The sequence below is a fragment of the Oncorhynchus tshawytscha genome, linkage group LG25, assembly GCF_018296145.1.
Source record: "Oncorhynchus tshawytscha isolate Ot180627B linkage group LG25, Otsh_v2.0, whole genome shotgun sequence".
Lineage (NCBI taxonomy): Eukaryota > Metazoa > Chordata > Actinopteri > Salmoniformes > Salmonidae > Oncorhynchus > Oncorhynchus tshawytscha.
In genome coordinates, this window is record NC_056453.1 from 32,108,092 (window position 1) to 32,126,787 (window position 18,696).

At 43.8% G+C, this 18,696-nt stretch overlaps 1 protein-coding gene across 1 annotated transcript in view; it reads left to right on the forward strand.

Moving 5' to 3' along the window:
• The window catches only part of kcnk1b (potassium channel, subfamily K, member 1b), a 29,171-nt gene continuing 10,475 nt past the window's right edge, over positions 1–18,696 (forward strand). The window contains exons 1-2 of the mRNA XM_024388265.2: positions 1–635; positions 5,100–5,495. Coding sequence (XP_024244033.1) covers positions 281–635; positions 5,100–5,495 — 751 coding nt within the window. The 5' untranslated portion in view covers positions 1–280. The remainder of the gene's footprint in view (positions 636–5,099; positions 5,496–18,696) is intronic.

The window sequence follows — 18,696 nt, forward strand, 5'->3', positions numbered from 1 at the left end:
AGACAGATTGAACTGACTGAACTGAATCTGTTCGTCTCCACTCGACTCTCGCTGCACGACAACGTCATCAATTTGGGCACCAGGCGTGTCCATTTAGCTTTCCCAACAGACAGAGACGGAAAAAACGATTGTCATCATAAGCTTAGCTGTTGCTAAGGACAGCGCGTGTGAAAAGAAACTAGACGACATTGTAACGTTTGTGGTGTCTAGGCTATTCATTGTTTATGACAAGGATATCAACTGTAGCCCATCATCTTGTCGATTCGAGAACTCTTGGAAAATGCTACAATCTCTAACTAGCAATTCGTGTGTGCGATTGATCGAAAGTCACAAATCGACATGGTATTTTTTGTTTTTAGTCCTGGGCTATATTCTGTATCTTATATTCGGAGCTGTTGTCTTTTCCTCGGTGGAACTGCCTTATGAAGACCTTCTACGCCAGGAGCTCCGAACCATCAAAAAACAGTTCCTCCAAGAAAACCAATGTCTTTCGGAAGAACGCCTCGAGGAGTTTTTGGAGAAGGCGCTCGAGGCCAGTAACTATGGAGTGTCCATTCTCAACAACGCATCGGCAAATTGGAATTGGGACTTCACCTCCTCGCTGTTTTTCGCCAGTACTGTATTGTCTACCACAGGTGAGTCAGTCAGTGGCCCATTTTAAGTGTAGACTACTGCTTTTCAGCCATCTCTCGATGGAACGTTGAATGACATACGGAGCTTGAAGGAGGTGATGCAGCCTCCGCGTCAAAAACGCGTTCTGTGTCGGCGCATCGCCCCCAGAAATGAATAGGTGCAATTCAGAAATGTGTTTCTTTTAATAGCTATATTTTCAGGAAAATAAGGGAGTTGCTTGTTTACGTAGTCATGTCTAGGTGTTAATATAGTTGATTATTGTCATACGCGTCTTGTTAGGTAGGCACACGACATTCCTGAAAGCAGGTTGGCATTTTTTTTGTTGCCTGTGACACTGAAATGTACCCTTTCGCGACACTGTACACCCAAGTAAGTAACACCTGCCGACGTTACCCGAGCTCAGCATTCTGTCATGATAATATACAGTATGCCCTCAATGTCTGTCTGCTCGTCTGTGTTTATGCATTGAGCAAGGGCACGTTCTTTCTCACACACTGAACACATTTCTCCTTTAAATAAGCCTACAAGCCTGGGTCTGTAGTTTGACACTCCCACCAATGTTTACCGACTTTAAAAGAAAACACTGTCAATTCCGTTTGAGCCTAACTTTTCAAGTTACAACATATGTGATTTTATGTAGGCCTAACATAAGTAATGTTTAGGGATGGGATACCAACATTACATGCTTCATTCAGATCAGACAGCAAAGGCGTTTTCTTTTGAATAGGTGTTACGTATAACAGCCTCCTTATCATATAGCCTATTGTGTAAAAGGCCTACGTTAGTTTCATGTCTCTGTAGAACTTTGGTCTTAACCCAAGTGATACAAAGACGCTCAGAAGTAAATCTTTGACTGTGCTTCCAACATATAGGCCATTTTGAAATTGGTGTCTGAGTTGATGTTGCACCCAGTCCCAGGTGATACATAGGCTTAGTGTGGTCCCATGTAAATAGAACAGAGCCACAAGGATAGGCCTAAAGCTGGGAAATATGGGTGTGCCGATTGCAGACAATCCGGTTTGACAAGATTAGGCACCCATTGTCATTTAATACTTCCATGACATGACTCAAGTCTCCAACCACACTTCCTTCTCAGTCACCTTTTCCTCACACAGGCATCTGTCATGTTTTAATTGCAACAATGAAACACAAGAAAATATACAATAGTCACAATACAGCCAGAGAGATCCATGAAAAAGTCAAGTACAAGGGAAGCTATGTTGTCGAGGTATTCATTTCACAGGTGGTATAGAAGAACTCTCTGTTCTGGTCCTTACAATCCACCATGTTGCTTCTTGACAAGAAGCTATGGTGGTAGTAGTAGTAGCCTATTACTGTAGTAAAGAGGTGGTTTAGACTTGCAATAACTTTCTTTTCTCAGAGGGGAACTTACTTTTTGGTGTCAGGTCAATCGTCCAGGGTAATACTTTATAACCGTTCATCACATTACTTGATAGATACTTTTACTGCAGGATAACATTCCTGACAAAAAAATGTAATACGTTTTGACATAGTAAAGATATCAATGACAATGTATCATGGTAGGCCATCTCTGACATGAAGTAGCTTAGTTGAGTTCCCAATCTGCATGGTTGTGTTGGAGAGCCATTGCATTTAAACCACTCATGCTAGGAACACTTAACCAAAACATGCTACATTCTCTTTTCTTTTAATGGCACCTACTCGTGTCCGTGCCATGAGCTACAGAACAGAGTGCTCAACCCCCTCTGACGTCATGGCTATGCTGGTTTGCCTGTCTAAATGAGATAATATTGTGTTCTGTTGCTCCTTCCTATTGTTGTGAACAGCTCTAAAACCAGCAATAGACGTTTGTCATGACTACTGCCTTGTAGATGTGGAAAAAGATGATAATGTTGGAAGCATATAAGGTTTTACCAAAGAAACAAAGACTTAAGCTACTGACAATAGATATCTTGTTTTGTGGTTCAGAAACCGATTAAACAAAAGGAAAGGGTGCAGCTCTTCCTTTTGTCTAAGCAGTTTGCTGATAATCTGTGAAGTTTTCTCTAAAGGGCAGCACTTTTACTAATTGTGTGTGTGTGTGTAATAGAGGTCGACGATTCATCGGAATGGCCGATTTAAAAATAAAAATTGGACGATTTCAAGTTTTCATAACAATTGCTACAATCAGTATTTTTGGATGCAGAATTTGCCTTTTTTTTCACCTTTATTTAATCATTATTTAACTAGTCATTTAAGAACACATTCTTATTTCAATGATGTCCTAGGAACGGTGGGTTAACTGCCTTGTTCAGGGGCAGAACGACAGATTTTTACCTTGTCAGCTCTGGGATTCAATCTTGCAACCTTACGGTTAACTAGTCCAACACTCTAATCACCAGCCTCTCATTGCAACTCCACGAGTAGCCTGCCTGTTACGCAAATGCAGTACGCCAAGGTAAGTTGCTAGCTAGCATTAAACGTATCTTATAAAAAACAATCAATCAATCATAATCACTAGTTAACTACACATGGTTGATGATATTACCAGTTTATCTAGGGTGTCCTGCGTTGCATATAATCGATGCAACGCTGGGGGATGATTTAACAAAAGCGCATTTGCGAAAAAAAAGCACAGTCGTTGCACGACTGTACCTAACCATAAACACTAATGCCTTTAAAAAAAAATCAATACACAGAAGTATATATATTTTTAAACTGCATAGTTAGCTACAAGAAATCCAGGTTAGTAGGCAATATTAACCAGGTGAAATTGTGTTACTTCTCTTGCTTTCATTGCACACAGTCAGGGTATATGCAACAGTTTGGGCCGCCTGGCTCATTGCATACCAATTTGCCAGAGTTTTACGTAATTATGACAAAATATTGAAGGTTGTACAATGTACAAGAATATTTAGACTTAGGGATGCCACCCGTTAGATAAAATACCGAACGGTTTCGTATTTCACTGAAATAATAAACGTTTTGTTTTCGAAATGATAGTTTCCGGATTCGACCATATTAATGACCAAGGGCTCGTTTTTCTGTGTGATATTATAATTAAGTCTATTATTTGATAGAGCAGTCTGAATGAGCGGTGGTAGGCAGCAGCAGGCTCATAAGCGTTCATTCAAACAGCACTTTCGTGTGTTTTGCCAGCAGCTCTTTGCAAGCACAGCGCTGTTTATGACTTGAAGCCTATCAGCCTAATGGCTGGTGTAACCGATGTGAAATGGCTAGCTAGTTAGCGGGGTGCGCGCTAAAAGAGTTTCAAACGTCACTCGCTCTGAGACTTGCAGTAGTTATTCCCCTTGCTCTGCAAGGGCCACCGCTTTTGTGGAGCGATGGGTAACGCTGCTTCGAGGGTGGCTGTTGTCAATGTGTTCCTGGTTCGAGCCCAGGTAGGGGTGAGGAGAGGGACGGAAGCTATACTGTTGCACTGGCAATACTGGCAATACTAAAGTGCCTATAAGAACATCCAATAGTCAAAGGTATATGAAATACAAATGGTATAGAGAGAAATAGTCCTATAAATACTATATTAACTACAACCTAAAACCTCGGCATATTGAAGTCTCATGTTAAAAGGAACCACCAACTTTCATATGTTCTCATGTTCTGAGCAAGGAACTCAAACATGAGCTTATTTACATGGGGCGGCAGGGTAGCCTAGTGGTTAGAGTGTTGGACTAGTAACCGGAAGGTTGCAAGCTCAAACCCCTGAGCTGACAAGGTACAGCAGCAGGCTCGGCTGTCGTTCTGCCCCTGAACAGGCAGTTAACCCACTGTTCCTAGGCCGTCATTGAAAATAAGAATTTGTTCTTAACTGACTTGCCTAGTTAAATAAAGGTTTAAAAAAAACACACAAAAAAACATGGCACATATTGCACTTTTACTTCTCCAACACTTTGTTTTTGCATTGTTTAAACCAAATTGAACGTTTCATTATTTGAGGCCAAATTGATTTTTATTGATGTATTTTTTTTTTTAAAGTTAAAATAAGTGTTCATTCAGTATTGTTGTAATTGTCATTAAAAAACTGAAGAAAGAAAATCGGCCCATTAATCGGTATCGGCTTTTTTTGGTCCTCCAATAATCGGTATTGGTGTTGAAAAATCATAATCGGCCGACCTGTAGTGTGTAACAGTATAGCTTCCGTCCCTCTCCTCGCCCCAACCTGGGCTCAAACCAGGGACCCTCTGCACACATCAACCACAGTCACTCACGAAGCATTGTTACCCGTCGCACCACAAAAGCTGCGGCCCTTGCAGAGCAAGGGGAACAACTACTTCTAGGTCTCGGAGCCAGTGACGTCACCGACTGAAACACTATTAGTGCGCACCACCACTAACTAGCTAGCCATTTCACATCGGCCACATGTGCAATTGGCATATTTTTGGCTTTGTTAAGAACCAGAAATCCTTTTAAATGTGAGTTTTCTATAGGATACATTTCCATTGCTCATTATCTCAACTAACCTGTCCATGTCCCTTTGTTTCAACCAGGATATGGCCACACCGCTCCACTCTCCGATGGAGGCAAAGCCTTCTGTATCGTCTACTCTGTGATCGGCATCCCCTTCACCCTCCTCTTCCTCACCGCCGTGGTCCAACGCATCATGATCTTCAGCACGCGCCGTCCAGTCATGTACGTGTCGACCCGCTGGGGCCTGTCCAAGCCTCTCGTAGCCGTGGTCCACGCCACACTCCTCGCCATCCTGGCTGCTTCCTGTTTCTTCCTCATCCCGGCGGCCATCTTCTCCTCCCTAGAGGAGAACTGGAACTTCCTGGAGAGCATCTACTTCTGTTTTATATCACTAAGTACCATCGGACTGGGAGATTACGTACCAGGGGAGTCCTTCAACCAGAGGTTCAGACAGCTCTATAAAGTCGGAATAACTGGTGAGTTGGTATTGTATTTATTTTTTAAGAACATCAGAGGGGTGTACTACTATGCATGATCAAGGAGTTAGCTAACTTTGATAAAGAACCAGAAATAACTGGATATTGTATGTTCAGCTGTTTGAAGCTGATGTGAAAGACGCAAAAACGAAAATTAATGGGAAGTATAGAAATAGCTCACATAGCACAGATCTACCGCTTCTAAAGCATGCTTTCAATGAGATAGATATGTCAATGTGAATTTGGTCGCGTTGCCCAGAAGGTTACATATTTCAGCTTTAAGAAAGCTAAGCTTAGAAATGTTGTTTGAGTAAATTAGACCATGTCCATTTCAAGATTATATAAAAATAAATGTTTTACAATATTTAGGCAAGTTAGCTGGCTAACTTTTTGATCCTGCTTTGTAGTATACCCCTCTGTTTAACTCCATTGTTTGTAAACAATGTCTTGGTGCTGAAGCAATACATTGTTTGTTTAATATCATGTTGATCTCATGGACTGTCAGACAGTCCTTACATCCATAGCTTAATCTACGAATTTGAGAGGTTACATTTCTCCAAATCAAATTTTATTTGTCACATACACATGGTTAGCAGATGTTAGTGAGAGTGTAGCGAAATGCTTGTGCTTCTAGTTCCAACAATGCAGTAATAACCAACAAGTAATCTAGCTAACAATTCCAAAACTACTACCTTATAGACACAAGTGTAAAGGGGATAAAGAATATGTACATAAAGATATATGAATGAGTGATGGTACAGAGCGGCATAGGCAAGATACAGTAGATGGTATTGAGTGCAGTATATACATATGAGATGAGTATGTAAACAAAGTGGCATAGTTAAAGTGGCTAGTGATACATGTATTACATAAAGATGCAGTAGATGATATAGAGTACAGTATATACATATGAGATGAATAATGTAGGGTATGTAAACATTATATTAGGTAGCATTGTTTAAAGTGGCTAGTGATATATTTTACATTTTACATCAATTCCCATGATTAAAGTGGATGGAGTTGAGTCAGTGTGTTGGCAGCAGCCACTCAATGTTAGTGGTGGCTGTTTAACCGTCTGATGGCCTTGAGATAGAAGCTGATTTTCAGGCTCTCGGTCCCAGCTTTGATGCACCTGTACTGACCTCTCCTTCTGGATGATAGCGGGGTGAACAGGCAGTGGCTCGGGTGGTTGTTGTCCTTGATGATCTTTATGGCCTTCCTGTGACATCGGGTGGTGTAGGTGTCCTGGAGGGCAGGTAGTTTGCCCCCGGTGATGCGTTGTGCAGACCTCACTACCCTCTGGAGAGCCTTACGGTTGTGGGCGGAGCAGTTGCCGTACCAGGCGGTGATACAGCCCGACAGGATGCTCTCGATTGTGCATCTGTAGAAGTTTGTGAGTGCTTTTGGTGACAAGCCGAATTTCTTCAGCCTCCTGAGGTTGAAGAGGCACTGCTGCGCCTTCTTCACGATGCTGTCTGTGTGAGTGGACCAATTCAGTTTGTCTGTGTACGCCGAGAAACTTAAAACTTACTACCCTCTCCACTACTGTTCCATCGATGTGGATAGGGGGGTGTTCCCTCTGCTGTTTCGTGAAGTCCACAATCATCTCCTTAGTTTTGTTGACGTTGAGTGTGAGGTTATTTTCCTGACACCACACTCCGAGGGCCCTCACCTGCTCCCTGTAGGCCGTCTCGTCGTTGTTGGTAATCAAGCCTACCACTGTTGTCGTCCGCAAACTTGATGATTGAGTTGGAGGCGTGCGTGGCCACGCAGTCGTGGGTGAACAGGGAGTACAGGAGAGGGCTCTGAACGCACCCTTGTGGGGCCCCAGTGTTGAGGATCAGCGGGGTGGAAATGTTGTTACCTACCCTCACCACCTGGGGGCGGCCCGTCAGGAAGTCCAGTACCCAGTTGCACAGGGCGGGGTCGAGACCCAGGGTCTCGAGCTTGATGATGAGCTTGGAGGGCACTATGGTGTTAAATGCCGAGCTGTAGTCGATGAACAGCATTCTCACATAGGTATTCCTCTTGTCCAGATGGGTTAAGGCAGTGTGGTTGAGATTGCATCGTCTGTGGACCTATTTGGGCGGTAAGCAAATTGGAGTGGGTCTAGAGTGTCAGGTAGGGTGGAGGTGATATGGTCCTTGACTAGTCTCTCAAAGCACTTCATGATGACGGAAGTGAGTGCTACGGGGCGGTAGTCGTTTAGCTCAGTTACCTTAGCTTTCTTGGGAACAGGAACAATGGTGGCCCTCTTGAAGCATGTGGGAACAGGGATTGATTGAATATGTCCGTAAACACACCAGCCAGCTGGTCTGCGCATGCTCTGAGGGAGCGGCTGGGGATGCCGTCTGGGCCTGCAGCCTTGCGAGGGTTGACACGTTTAAATGTTTTCCTCACGTCGGCTGCAGTGAAGGAGAGTCCGCATGTTTTAGTTGCGGGCCGTGTCAGTAGCACTGTATTGTCCTCAAAGCGGGCAAAAAAGTTAGTCTGCCTGGGAGCAAGACATCCTGGTCCGGGACGGGGCTGGTTTTCTTTTTGTAATACGTGATTGACTGTAGACCCTGCCACATACCTCTTGTGTCTGAGCCGTTGAATTGAGATTCTACTTTGTCTCTATACTGACGCTTAGCTTGTTTGATTGCCTTGCGGAGGGAATAGTTACACTGTTTGTATTCAGTCATGTTTCCGGTCACCTTGCCCTGATTAAAAGCAGTGGTTCGGGCTTTCAGTTTCACACGAATGCTGCCATCAATCCACGGTTTCTGGTTTGCGAATGTTTTAATCGTTGCTATGGGAACGACATCTTCAACGCACGTTCTAATGAACTTGCTCACCTAATCAGCGTATTCGTCAATGTTGTTGTCTGACGCAATACGAAACATATCCCAGTCCACGTGATGGAAGCAGTCTTGGAGTGTGGAATCAGATTGGTCGGACCAGCGTTGAACAGACCTCGGGAGCTTCTTGTTTTAGTTTCTGTCTGTAGGCAGGGATCAACAAAATGGAGTCGTGGTCAGCTTTTCCGAAAGGAGGGCGGGGCAGGGCCTTATATGCGTCGCGGAAGTTAGAATAGCAGTGATCCAAGGTTTTTCCAGCCCTGGTTGCGCAATCGATATGCTTATAAAATTTAGGGAGTCTTGTTTTCAGATTAGCCTTGTTAAAATCCCCAGCTACAATGAATACAGCCTCCGGATAAATGGATTCCAGTTTGCAAAGAGTCAAATAAAGTTCGTTCAGAGCCACCGATGTGTCTGCTTGGGGGGGAATATATACGGTTGTGATTATAATCGAAGAGAATTCCCTTGGTAGATAATGCGGTCGACATTTGATTGTGAGGAATTCTAAATCAGGTGAACAGAAGGACTTGAGTACCTGTATGTTGTTATGATCACACCACGTCACGTTAACCATGAAGCATACGCCCCCGCCCCTCTTCTTACCAGAAAGATGTTTGTTTCTGTCTGCGCGATGCGTGGAGAAACCAGCTGGCTGCACTGACTCCGATAGCATCTCTCCAGTGAGCCATATTTCCGTGAAGCAAAGAACGTTAGTCTCTGATGTCACTCTGGAATGCTACCCTTGCTCGGATTTCATCAACCTTGTTGTCAAGAGACTGGACATTGGCGAGATGAATGCTAAGGAGTGGTGCACGATGTGCCCGTCTCCGGAGTCTGACCAGAAGCCCACTCCGTTTCCCCCTTTTACGAAGTCGTTTTTTTTTGGGTCGCCGGCTGGGATCCATTCCGTTGTCCTGGGTGAAAGGCAGAACACAGGATCTGCTTCGCGAAAGTCATATTCTTGGTCGTACTGATGATGAGTTGACGCTGCTCTTATGTTCAGTAGTTCTTCTCGACTGTATGTAATGAAACCTACGATGACCTGGGGTACCAATGTAAGAAATAACACGTAAAAAAACAAAAAACTGCATAGTTTCCTAGGAACGCGAAGCAAGGCAGCCATCTCTGTCGGCGCAGGAAGTCTGCGTTTCTGCTATGGACTGTCAGACAGGCCTTACATCCATAGCTTAATCTACGATTTTGAGAGGTTACATTTCTCCAACTGTGTCCCTCAGCTCTATAGTGAAAAAAGTGGTGGGGCTGCTGTTGACCGAATCTCAGATTCATCGCTTTAAAGTTTGATGAATGATACCATATTTGGTTGCCTTTTGATTTAAAGCAAACAAACATCCAGACAAATATAGAGAGAGCAACAACATCTCGAGGCTCTGAGTTCTCTTGGACAGTTTCTCATTCTGTTTAGAAGCTTCAGGCTTAAGACATCTTGAGGCTAAGAATGGAAAAAATTACTGATTTGAACTTAAAAGGGTGTCCTGTATATTTGATATGAATTGCCTTCAGTACTTCTGGCATGTTTTGTTAAGTTTGACCCTGAGAATCTTCACATTTTTACTTAAAATTATCTTTCTCGATCAGTATAGTTGGTCACATTGGAAACACAGGAAAGGCTTGGCAAAGCCTATTGTGTTGATGTTTAACTTCATGTAGTGTATCTACATTTTAGTTCAAGAATGATCATGATCAGTGAGGGGAAAACCAAAACCTTTCCACTCCATGCTGCTAATTGTGATCAGCAGCTCACTTCCCCCTAGTGGTAAGATTAGGTCACAGCAATAGTAAAACTATTAAATAACAAATGGAATCATGTAAACTCAGCAACAACAAAAAAACAGCCCTTTTTCAGGACCATGTCTTTCAAAGATAACTCGTAAAAATCCAAATAACTTCACAGATCTTCATTGTAAAGGTTTTAACCTCTCAACATCCAGTGAGATTGCAGAGCGCCAAATTCAAAAAACAGAAATACTTATTATACATTTCAGAAAACAAAACATATTTTACATAGGGTTAAAGATTAACTTCTTGTGAATCAAACCACGGTATCAGATTTAAAAAATGCTTTAAGGTGAAATCATACCTTAAGATTATTTGAGAACATAGCCCAGCAGACAAATCATTACAAACCGTAACCAGCCAAGCAGAAGAGTTACACAACTCCGAAATAGAGAGAAAATTAATCCCTTACCTTTGATCTTCATATGGTTGCACTCAGAAGACATTCATTTACTCAATAAATGTTCCTTTTGTTCGATAGTCTCTTCATATCCAAAAACATTTGTTTTGTTCGCTTTTTCTTCAGTAATCCACAGGGTCAAACACAGTCAAAACAGGCAGACAAACAATTTGTATTTTATCTGTAAAGTTCATAGAATCATGTCAAACGATGTTTATATTCAATCCTTAGGTTGTTTTTAGCCTAAATGATCTGTAATATTTCAACTGGACAAAAAACGTTGTCAATATAAAAAGTAAACAAGAAATGCACTCTCTCGGGATTGCGCATGAAAAAGCTCTGTGACACGTCAGGGTCCACTCATTCAGACTGGTCTTACCCCCTCTTATCAGAATACAAGCCTGAAACAATTTCTAAAGACTGTTGACATCTAGTGGAAGGCATAGGAACTGCAATTTGAGTCCTAAGTCAATGGATACTGTAATGGCATTGAATAGAAAACTACAAAACCAACAACAACAAAAAACATCTTCCTGAATTGATTTTTCTCAGGTTTTCGCCTGCCAAATCAGTTCTGTTATGCTCACAGACACCATTTCAACAGTTTTGGAAACTTTAGACTGTTTTCTATCCACATCTACCAGTTATATGCATATCATAACTTCTGACCCCGAGTAGCAGGCCGTTTAATACATCAAAATAAAGCTTTTCTATCCAAACCATCCGGTTGCTAGATTAACAACAAAATTAACAAAGTTAAGCTTTATTTTGATGTATTGCACTTGTGATTTCATGAAAGTTGAATATTTATAGTAATTTATTTCACCAGAATTTAATCCAATCAGTTGTGTTGTGACCAAGGTAGGGGTGGTATACAGAGAGAGCCCTATTTGGTTAAAGTCCAAGTCCATATTATGGCAAGAACCGCTCAAAGAAGCAAAGAGAATTGACAGTCCATCGTTACTTTAAGACATGGTCAGTCAATCCAGAACATTTCAAGAATTTAAAGTTTCTTCAAGTGCAGTCGCAAAAACCATCAAGCGCTATGATGAAACTAGTTCTCATGAGGACCACAACAGGAAAGGAAGACCCAGAGTTACTTCTGCTGCAGAGGGTAAGTTCATTACAGTTATCAGCCTCAGAAATAGGCAATTAACCTCACCTATTGCAGCCCAAATAAATGCTTCAGAGTTCAAGTAACAGACACATCTCAACATCAATTGTTCAGAGGAGACTGTGTGAATCAGGCCTTTGTGGTCGAATTGCTGAAAAGAAACTACTACTAAAGGACCCCAATAAGAAGAGACTTGCTTGGTCAAGAAACACAAGCAATGGACATTAGACCGGTGGAAATCTGTCCTTTTGGTTTGAGTCCAAATTTTTGATTTTGGGTTCCAACCACTGTGTCATTGTGAAATGCAGAGTAGGAGTCTGATGGCCTGGAGATGGAAGCTGATTTTCAGTCTCTTGGTCACAGCTTTGATGCACCTGTACTGACTTCTGGATGATAGCAGGGTGAACAATCCGTGGCTCGGGTGGTTGATGTCCTTGCTGATTTTATTTTTTATTTATTTTTTTTTTTTTTTTTTGGCCTTTCTGACATTGGGTGCTCTAGGTGTCCTGGAGGGCAGGTCGTGTGCCCCCTGTAATGCGTTGGGCAGACTGCACCGCCCACAAACGCAGGGCTCTCCAGAGGGTGGTGCAGTCTGCCCAACGTTGCCGTACCAGGCGATGATACAGCCTGACAAGATGCTCTCAATTGTGCATCTGTACAAGTTTGTGATGGTCTTAGGGTCCAAGCTGAATTTCTTCAGCCTTCAAGCCAAATTTCTTCATTTTAAGATCTTCAGTGATGTGTATGCCAAGGAAATCTAAGCTTTCCACCTTCTCCTCTGCGGTGCCATCAATGTGGATAAGGGTGTGCTCCCTCTGTGGACTTCAGGAAACCAGCAATCTGCTCCTTCATTTTGTTGACGTTGAGGGTGGTTATTTTCCGGGCACCACTCCGGCAGGTCCCTCACCTCCGCCATAGTTGGTAATCAGGCCTACAATGTTTGTCTGCAAACTTGATGATTGAGTTGGAGGTGTGTGTGTGTGTGTGTGTGTGGCCACGCAGTCATAGGTGAACAGGGAGTATAGGAGGGGGCTGAGCACCCACCGTTGTGGGGCCCCTGTGTTGAGGATCAGTGAAGTGGAGATGTTGTTTCCTACCTTCACCCCCTTGGCGCAGCCCGTCAGGAAGTCCAGAACCCAGTTGCACAGGGCAGGGTTCAGACCCAGGGCCCTGAGCTTAATGCTGAGCTTGGAGGGAACTATGGTGTTGATTGCTGAGCTGTAGTAAATGAACAGCTTTCTTACATAGCTATTACTCTTGTTCAGATGGGATAGGGTAGTGTGCAGTGCAATGGCGATTGCATCGTCAGTGGATCTATTGGGGCGGGAAGCAAATTGAAGTGGGTCTAGGGTGTAAGGTAGATGTGATGCTTAACTAGCTTCTCAAAGCTCTTCATGATGACAGAAGTGAGTGCTACGGGCAATAGTCATTTAGTTCAGTCACCTTTGCTTTCTTGTGTACAGGAACAATGATGGCCATCTTGAAGCAAGTGGGGACAGCTGACTGGGATAGGGAGAGAATGAATATGTCCGTAAACACTCCAGCCAGCTGGTCTGCAAATGCTCTGAAGATGCGGTTAGGGACCTCGGTGTCTGAAGTGGCTGGTTTTACCTTTTGTAATCCGTGATTGTCTGTAGAACCTGCCACATGCGTCTCGTGTCTGAGTCGTTGAATTGCATCTCCACATTGTCTCCGTACTGACGTTTTGCCTGTTTGAATGCCTTAGCGGGAATACAGATGTACTTCCTGATGAACTCAGTCACTGTGTCCGTGTATACATCAATGTTATTCTCAGAGGCCACCCGGAACATATCCCAGCCTGCGTGATCAAAACAATCTTGAAGTATGGATTCCAATTGGTCAGACCAGCGTTGGTTGAATAGACCTTAGCACCGGTACTTCGTGTTTGAGTTTCTGCCTAATAGGAAGAGAAGCAAAATGGAGTCATAATCTGATTTGCTGAAGGGAGGGCGGAGGAGGGCCCTGTAGGCATCCCGGAAGAGAGAGACGAAGTGGTTGAGTGTGTTCTCAGCACAAGGAATACAGTCAATGTTTGTTTTTGTTTTTTCCCCCCCTTTATTTAACCAGGCAGGCAAGTTGAGAACAAGTTCTCATTTACAATTGCGACCTGGCCAAGATAAAGCAAAGCAGTTCGAGACATACAACAACAGAGTTACACATGGAGTAAAACAAACATACAGTCAATTATACAGTAGAAAAAGAAGTCTAAATACAATGTGAGCAAATGAGGTGAGATAAGGGAGGGAAAGGCAAAAAAGGCCATGGTGGCAAAGTAAATGCAATATAGCAAGTAAAACACTAGAATGGTATATTTGCAGTGGAAGAATGTGCAAAGTAGAAATATAAATAATGGGGTGCAAATGAGCAAAATAAATACAGTAGGGGAAGAGGTAGTTTGGGCTATGTGCAGTGATCTGTGAGCTGCTCTGACAGCTGGTGCTTAAAGCTAGTGAAGGAGATAAGTTTTTCCAGTTTCAGAGATTTTTGTAGTTCGTTCAAGTCATTGGCAGCAGAGAACTGGAAGGAGAGGTGGCCAAAGGAGGAATTGGCTTTGGGGGTGACCAGAGAGATATACCTGCTGGAGCGCATGCTACAGGTGGGTGCTGCTATGGTGACCAGCGAGCTGAGATAAGGGGGGACTTTACCTAGCAGGGTCTTGTAGATGGCCTGAAGCCAGTGGGTTTGGCGACTAGTATGAAGCGAGGGCAAGCCAACGAGAGCGTACAGGTCGCACTGGTGGGTAGTATATGGGGCTTTGGTGACAAAACGGATGGCACTGTGATAGACTGCATCCAATTTATTGAGTAGGGTATTGGAGGCTATTTTGTAAATGACATCGCCGAAGTCGAGGATTGGTAGGATGGTCAGTTTTACGAGGGTATTTGTGGCAGCATGAGTGAAGGATGCTTTGTTGAGAAATAGGAAGCCAATTCTAGATTTAACTTTGGATTGGAGAGGTTTGATGTGAGTCTGGAAGGAGTGTTGATTGTGTTGATAGAACATCGCTAGCGTTTTCCTCAAATTGGCTTTGTTAAAATCCCCAGCTACAATAGATGCAGCCTCAGGATATGTGGTTTCCAGTTTGCAGTAAGTCCAGTGAAGTTCTTTGAGGGCCGTCATGGTATTGGATTGAGGGAGGATAAACACTGTTCTGACAATAACCGGAGAGAATTCTCTTGGGCGATACGGTTGGCATTTGATTGTGATGTATTCTAGATCGGGGGACCAGAAGGACTTGAGTTTCTGTATGTTATCACAATCGCACCATGAATGGTTAATCATGAAACAAAACACCAAACCAACAAGAAGTGACGTGCGCCAGAAAGGACGTGACAAGGCTTCCTCTTCTAAGGTCACCTCCAGGATTGGTAACTACGAATGTATATTGCACCAGCAACATTGGCGGGTGGTCACCCAGAGCATTTGGGGAAGATTTTATTTAAATGTTTTAATCCATAGCCTACATGTAGAAGTTCCATGAAAGGCTACTAAAGTGTGACTTTGTCCTCGTTTTTTGGCCAGTTACATCGTGTTGTTCACATGCTAGGTTGTCTTTCAAAATATGTTTGCGTTTCATGCACCTGTCTGCTGCTAGGAAGAAATCACTCAGATTTTTTTCCATCACAGGCAAGCCGTTACCACAGTAACGGACCATCCCTTTAGAAGCCAGCTGAACATTTCTCACAAAATAATTGTGCTTGATTGAGCATGGATCACTCCCAAAATAATGTTGTTTTTTTGCTCACTTTTTTTAATTGAATACAATGGTGTATAGGTACTTTGTAGAAAATAAGTATGCAATTCTTACATAAACATAAAAGAGCTGATGAATACAAAAGGACCCAGAGTACAAAATAAATAATACGAAATAGGATATACAGAACAGGGACAGGTAAACCGAAAGAAGAGGGGAGATGTCACCCCCCCACTGCTCGGGTGACGGGACTAGTACATGCTGCCATGCTGCTCTCCGGAGACCAGGCTCAAATCCCCATCCTTTGCGTGAAGAAAAGGCAGAGATTGAGGGAGAAGGTCAGGGTGCTGTGTTAGGATGTGAGTAAATCGCCATTACCATCGGTTCTATTGGCCAACGTGCAATCACTGGAAAACACTCGCTACGGTCGAGACTATCCTACCAACGAGACATTAAAAACGGTTAAGCCACCGAGTCGTGGCTTAAAGACACAGATAATATAGAGCTGGCTGTGTTTTCCGTGCATCAGCGGGACAGAGCAGCTACGTCTGGTAAGACTAGAGGCGGGGGTGTGTGTCTTTGTCAATAACAGCTGGTGTGCAATAGCCTAATATTAAAGAAGTCTCGGTATTGCTTGCTTGAGGTAGTGTGGTCTACAGCTTATCATGAGGTATCCTATCTACCAAGAGTTCTCATCTATATTATTCGTAGCCGTCTATTTACCACCACAAACTGATGCTGGCACTAAGACACATTCTCATCCAGAAGCAGCGCTCCTATTGGCTGGGAACTTCAATGCAGGCAAACTTAAATCTGTTTTTACCTCATTTCTATCAGCATGTCACATGTGCAACCAGAGGAGAAAAAAAACTCTAGACCACCTTTACTCCACACACAGAGACGCTTACAAAGCTCGCCTTCCATTTGGCAAATCTGACCATAATTCTATCCTCCACGATGGAGGATTACAAGCAAAAACTAGAGCAGGAAGTACCAGTGACTTGCACTATACAGAAGTGGTCAGATGATGCAGATGCTACCCAACAGGACTATTTTGCTGGCACGGACTGGAATATGTTCCGTGATTCATCCAATGGCATTGAAGTATACCACCTAAGTCACCGGCTTCATCAATAAGTGCATTGACAAAGTCCTCCCCACAGTGACAATACGTACATATCCCAACCAGAATCCATGGATTACAGGCAACATCTGCACCGAGCTAAAGGCTAGAGCTGCCGCTGTCAAGAAGGAAGACACCAATCCGGACGCTCATAAGAAGGCCCACTATGCCCTAAGACGAACCATCAAACAGGCAAAGAGGCAATCCAGGACGAAGACTGAATCCTACTATACTGGCTCTGACGCTCGTCGGATGTGTCAGGGCTTGCAAACTATTACGGACTACAAAGGGAAACCCAGCCACAAGCTGCCCAGTGACGTAAGCCTACCAAACGAGATTAATGCCTTTTTTATGCTCACTTCGAGGCAAGCAACACTGAAGCATGCAATGAGAGCACCAGGTGTTCTGGTGATCACACTCTGTAGCCGATGTGAGGAAGACCTTTTTAAACAGGTCAACATTCACAAGGCCGCGAGGCCAGACAGATTACCAGGGCGTGTACTCCGAGCATGCGCCGCGAACTCTCCCTGACCGAGTCCGTAATACCTACATGTTTCAAGCAACCACCATAGTCCCTGTGCCCAAGGAAGAGAAGGTATCCTGCCTAAATGTTTACCGCCATGTAGCACTCATGACGGTAGCCATTAAGTGCTTTGAAAGGCTTGTCATGCCTCACATCAACACCATCATCCCGGAAACCCTAGACACACTCCAATTCGCATACCGCCCCAACAGACCCACAGATGTCTCAATCTCACGCCACACTGCCATTTCCAATCTGGACAAAAGGAACACCAATATGAGAATGCTTTTCATTGACTACAGCTCAGCGTTCAACACCATAGTGCCCACGAAGATCATCACGAAGCTAAGGACCCTGGGACTAAACCCCTCCATCTGCAACTGGATCCTGGACTTCCTGACAGGTCGACCGCAGGTGGCAAGGGTAGACAACACACCTAACACGCTGATCCTCAACACCGGGGCCCTTCAGTGGCGCGTGCTTAGTCCCCTCCTGTTCACCAACGACTGTGTGGCTAAGCATGACTCCAACACTGTCATTAAGTTTGCTGACGTCACAACAATGAGACAATGAGACGGTCAATAGGGACGAGATCAGAGACCTGGCAGTGTGATGCCAGGACAACAACCTCTCCCTCAATGTGAGCAAGACAAAGGAACTGATCGTGGACTATAGGAAAAGGAGGGCCGAACAGGCCCCCGTAAACATCGACGGGGCTGTAGTGGAGCGTGTTGCGTTTCAAGTTCCTTGGTGTCCACATCACCAACGATCATGGTCCAAACACACCAAGACAAGTCGTGAAGAGGGTACGACAACACCTTTTTCCACTTCAGGAGACTGAATTATTTTTTTGTCATGGGTCCCCAGATCCTCAAATTTATACAGCTGCACCATCGAGAGCATCCTGACCGGCTGCATCACCGCCTGGTATGGCAACTGCTCGGCCTCCAACCTTCAGGCGCTACAGAGGGTGGTGCGTACGGCCCAATACAAAACTGGGGCCAAGCTTCCTGCCATCCAAGACCTACTAGGTGGTGTCAGGGGAAGGCCCAAAAAATTGTCAGACTCCAGTCACCCAAATCGTAGACTTTTTCTCTCTGCTTCCGCATGGCAAGCAGTACCGGAGCGCCAAGTCTAGGTCCAAAAGGCTCCTTAACTGCTTCTACCCCCAAGTTATAAGACTGCTGAATAATTAATCAAATGGCCACCCAGACTATTTACTTTTTATTTTTTACTTTAGTTTATTTTCTTAACTCTATTCCTTGAATTGCATTGTTGGTTAAGGGCTTCTAAGTAAGCATTTGGGCGCAAAAACATTTTTACCTGTTGGTTTATCTGTTCAGGGTTTCTAACACTCCCAGGTTGATCAGAAGCTGGTCTGGGTTAATTAGTCTCCAGAAATTCAGAGGATCCCAAAAATTCCACACCAATATCCATGCAAGTTAGAGCGTAGGGCAAAGCAGTGGAGTAGTGTTTTAACTCACATGGGAGAGGTATCAGGAAATATGCTATGCAGCTTAGTTTTGGAATAGTCTGTCTTGATTTGTGTGAGACGATGTCTGTAGTTAATTGAGCAGGTGTAGATATGCTCCAAGCTCACTTCCCAGTCTGCTACAGAAATGTCAGTGCCTAGCTCTTCCTCCCATTTAGCCTTAAAGGCATCTGTAGAAGGTGTGCTAACAGATTGAAAAG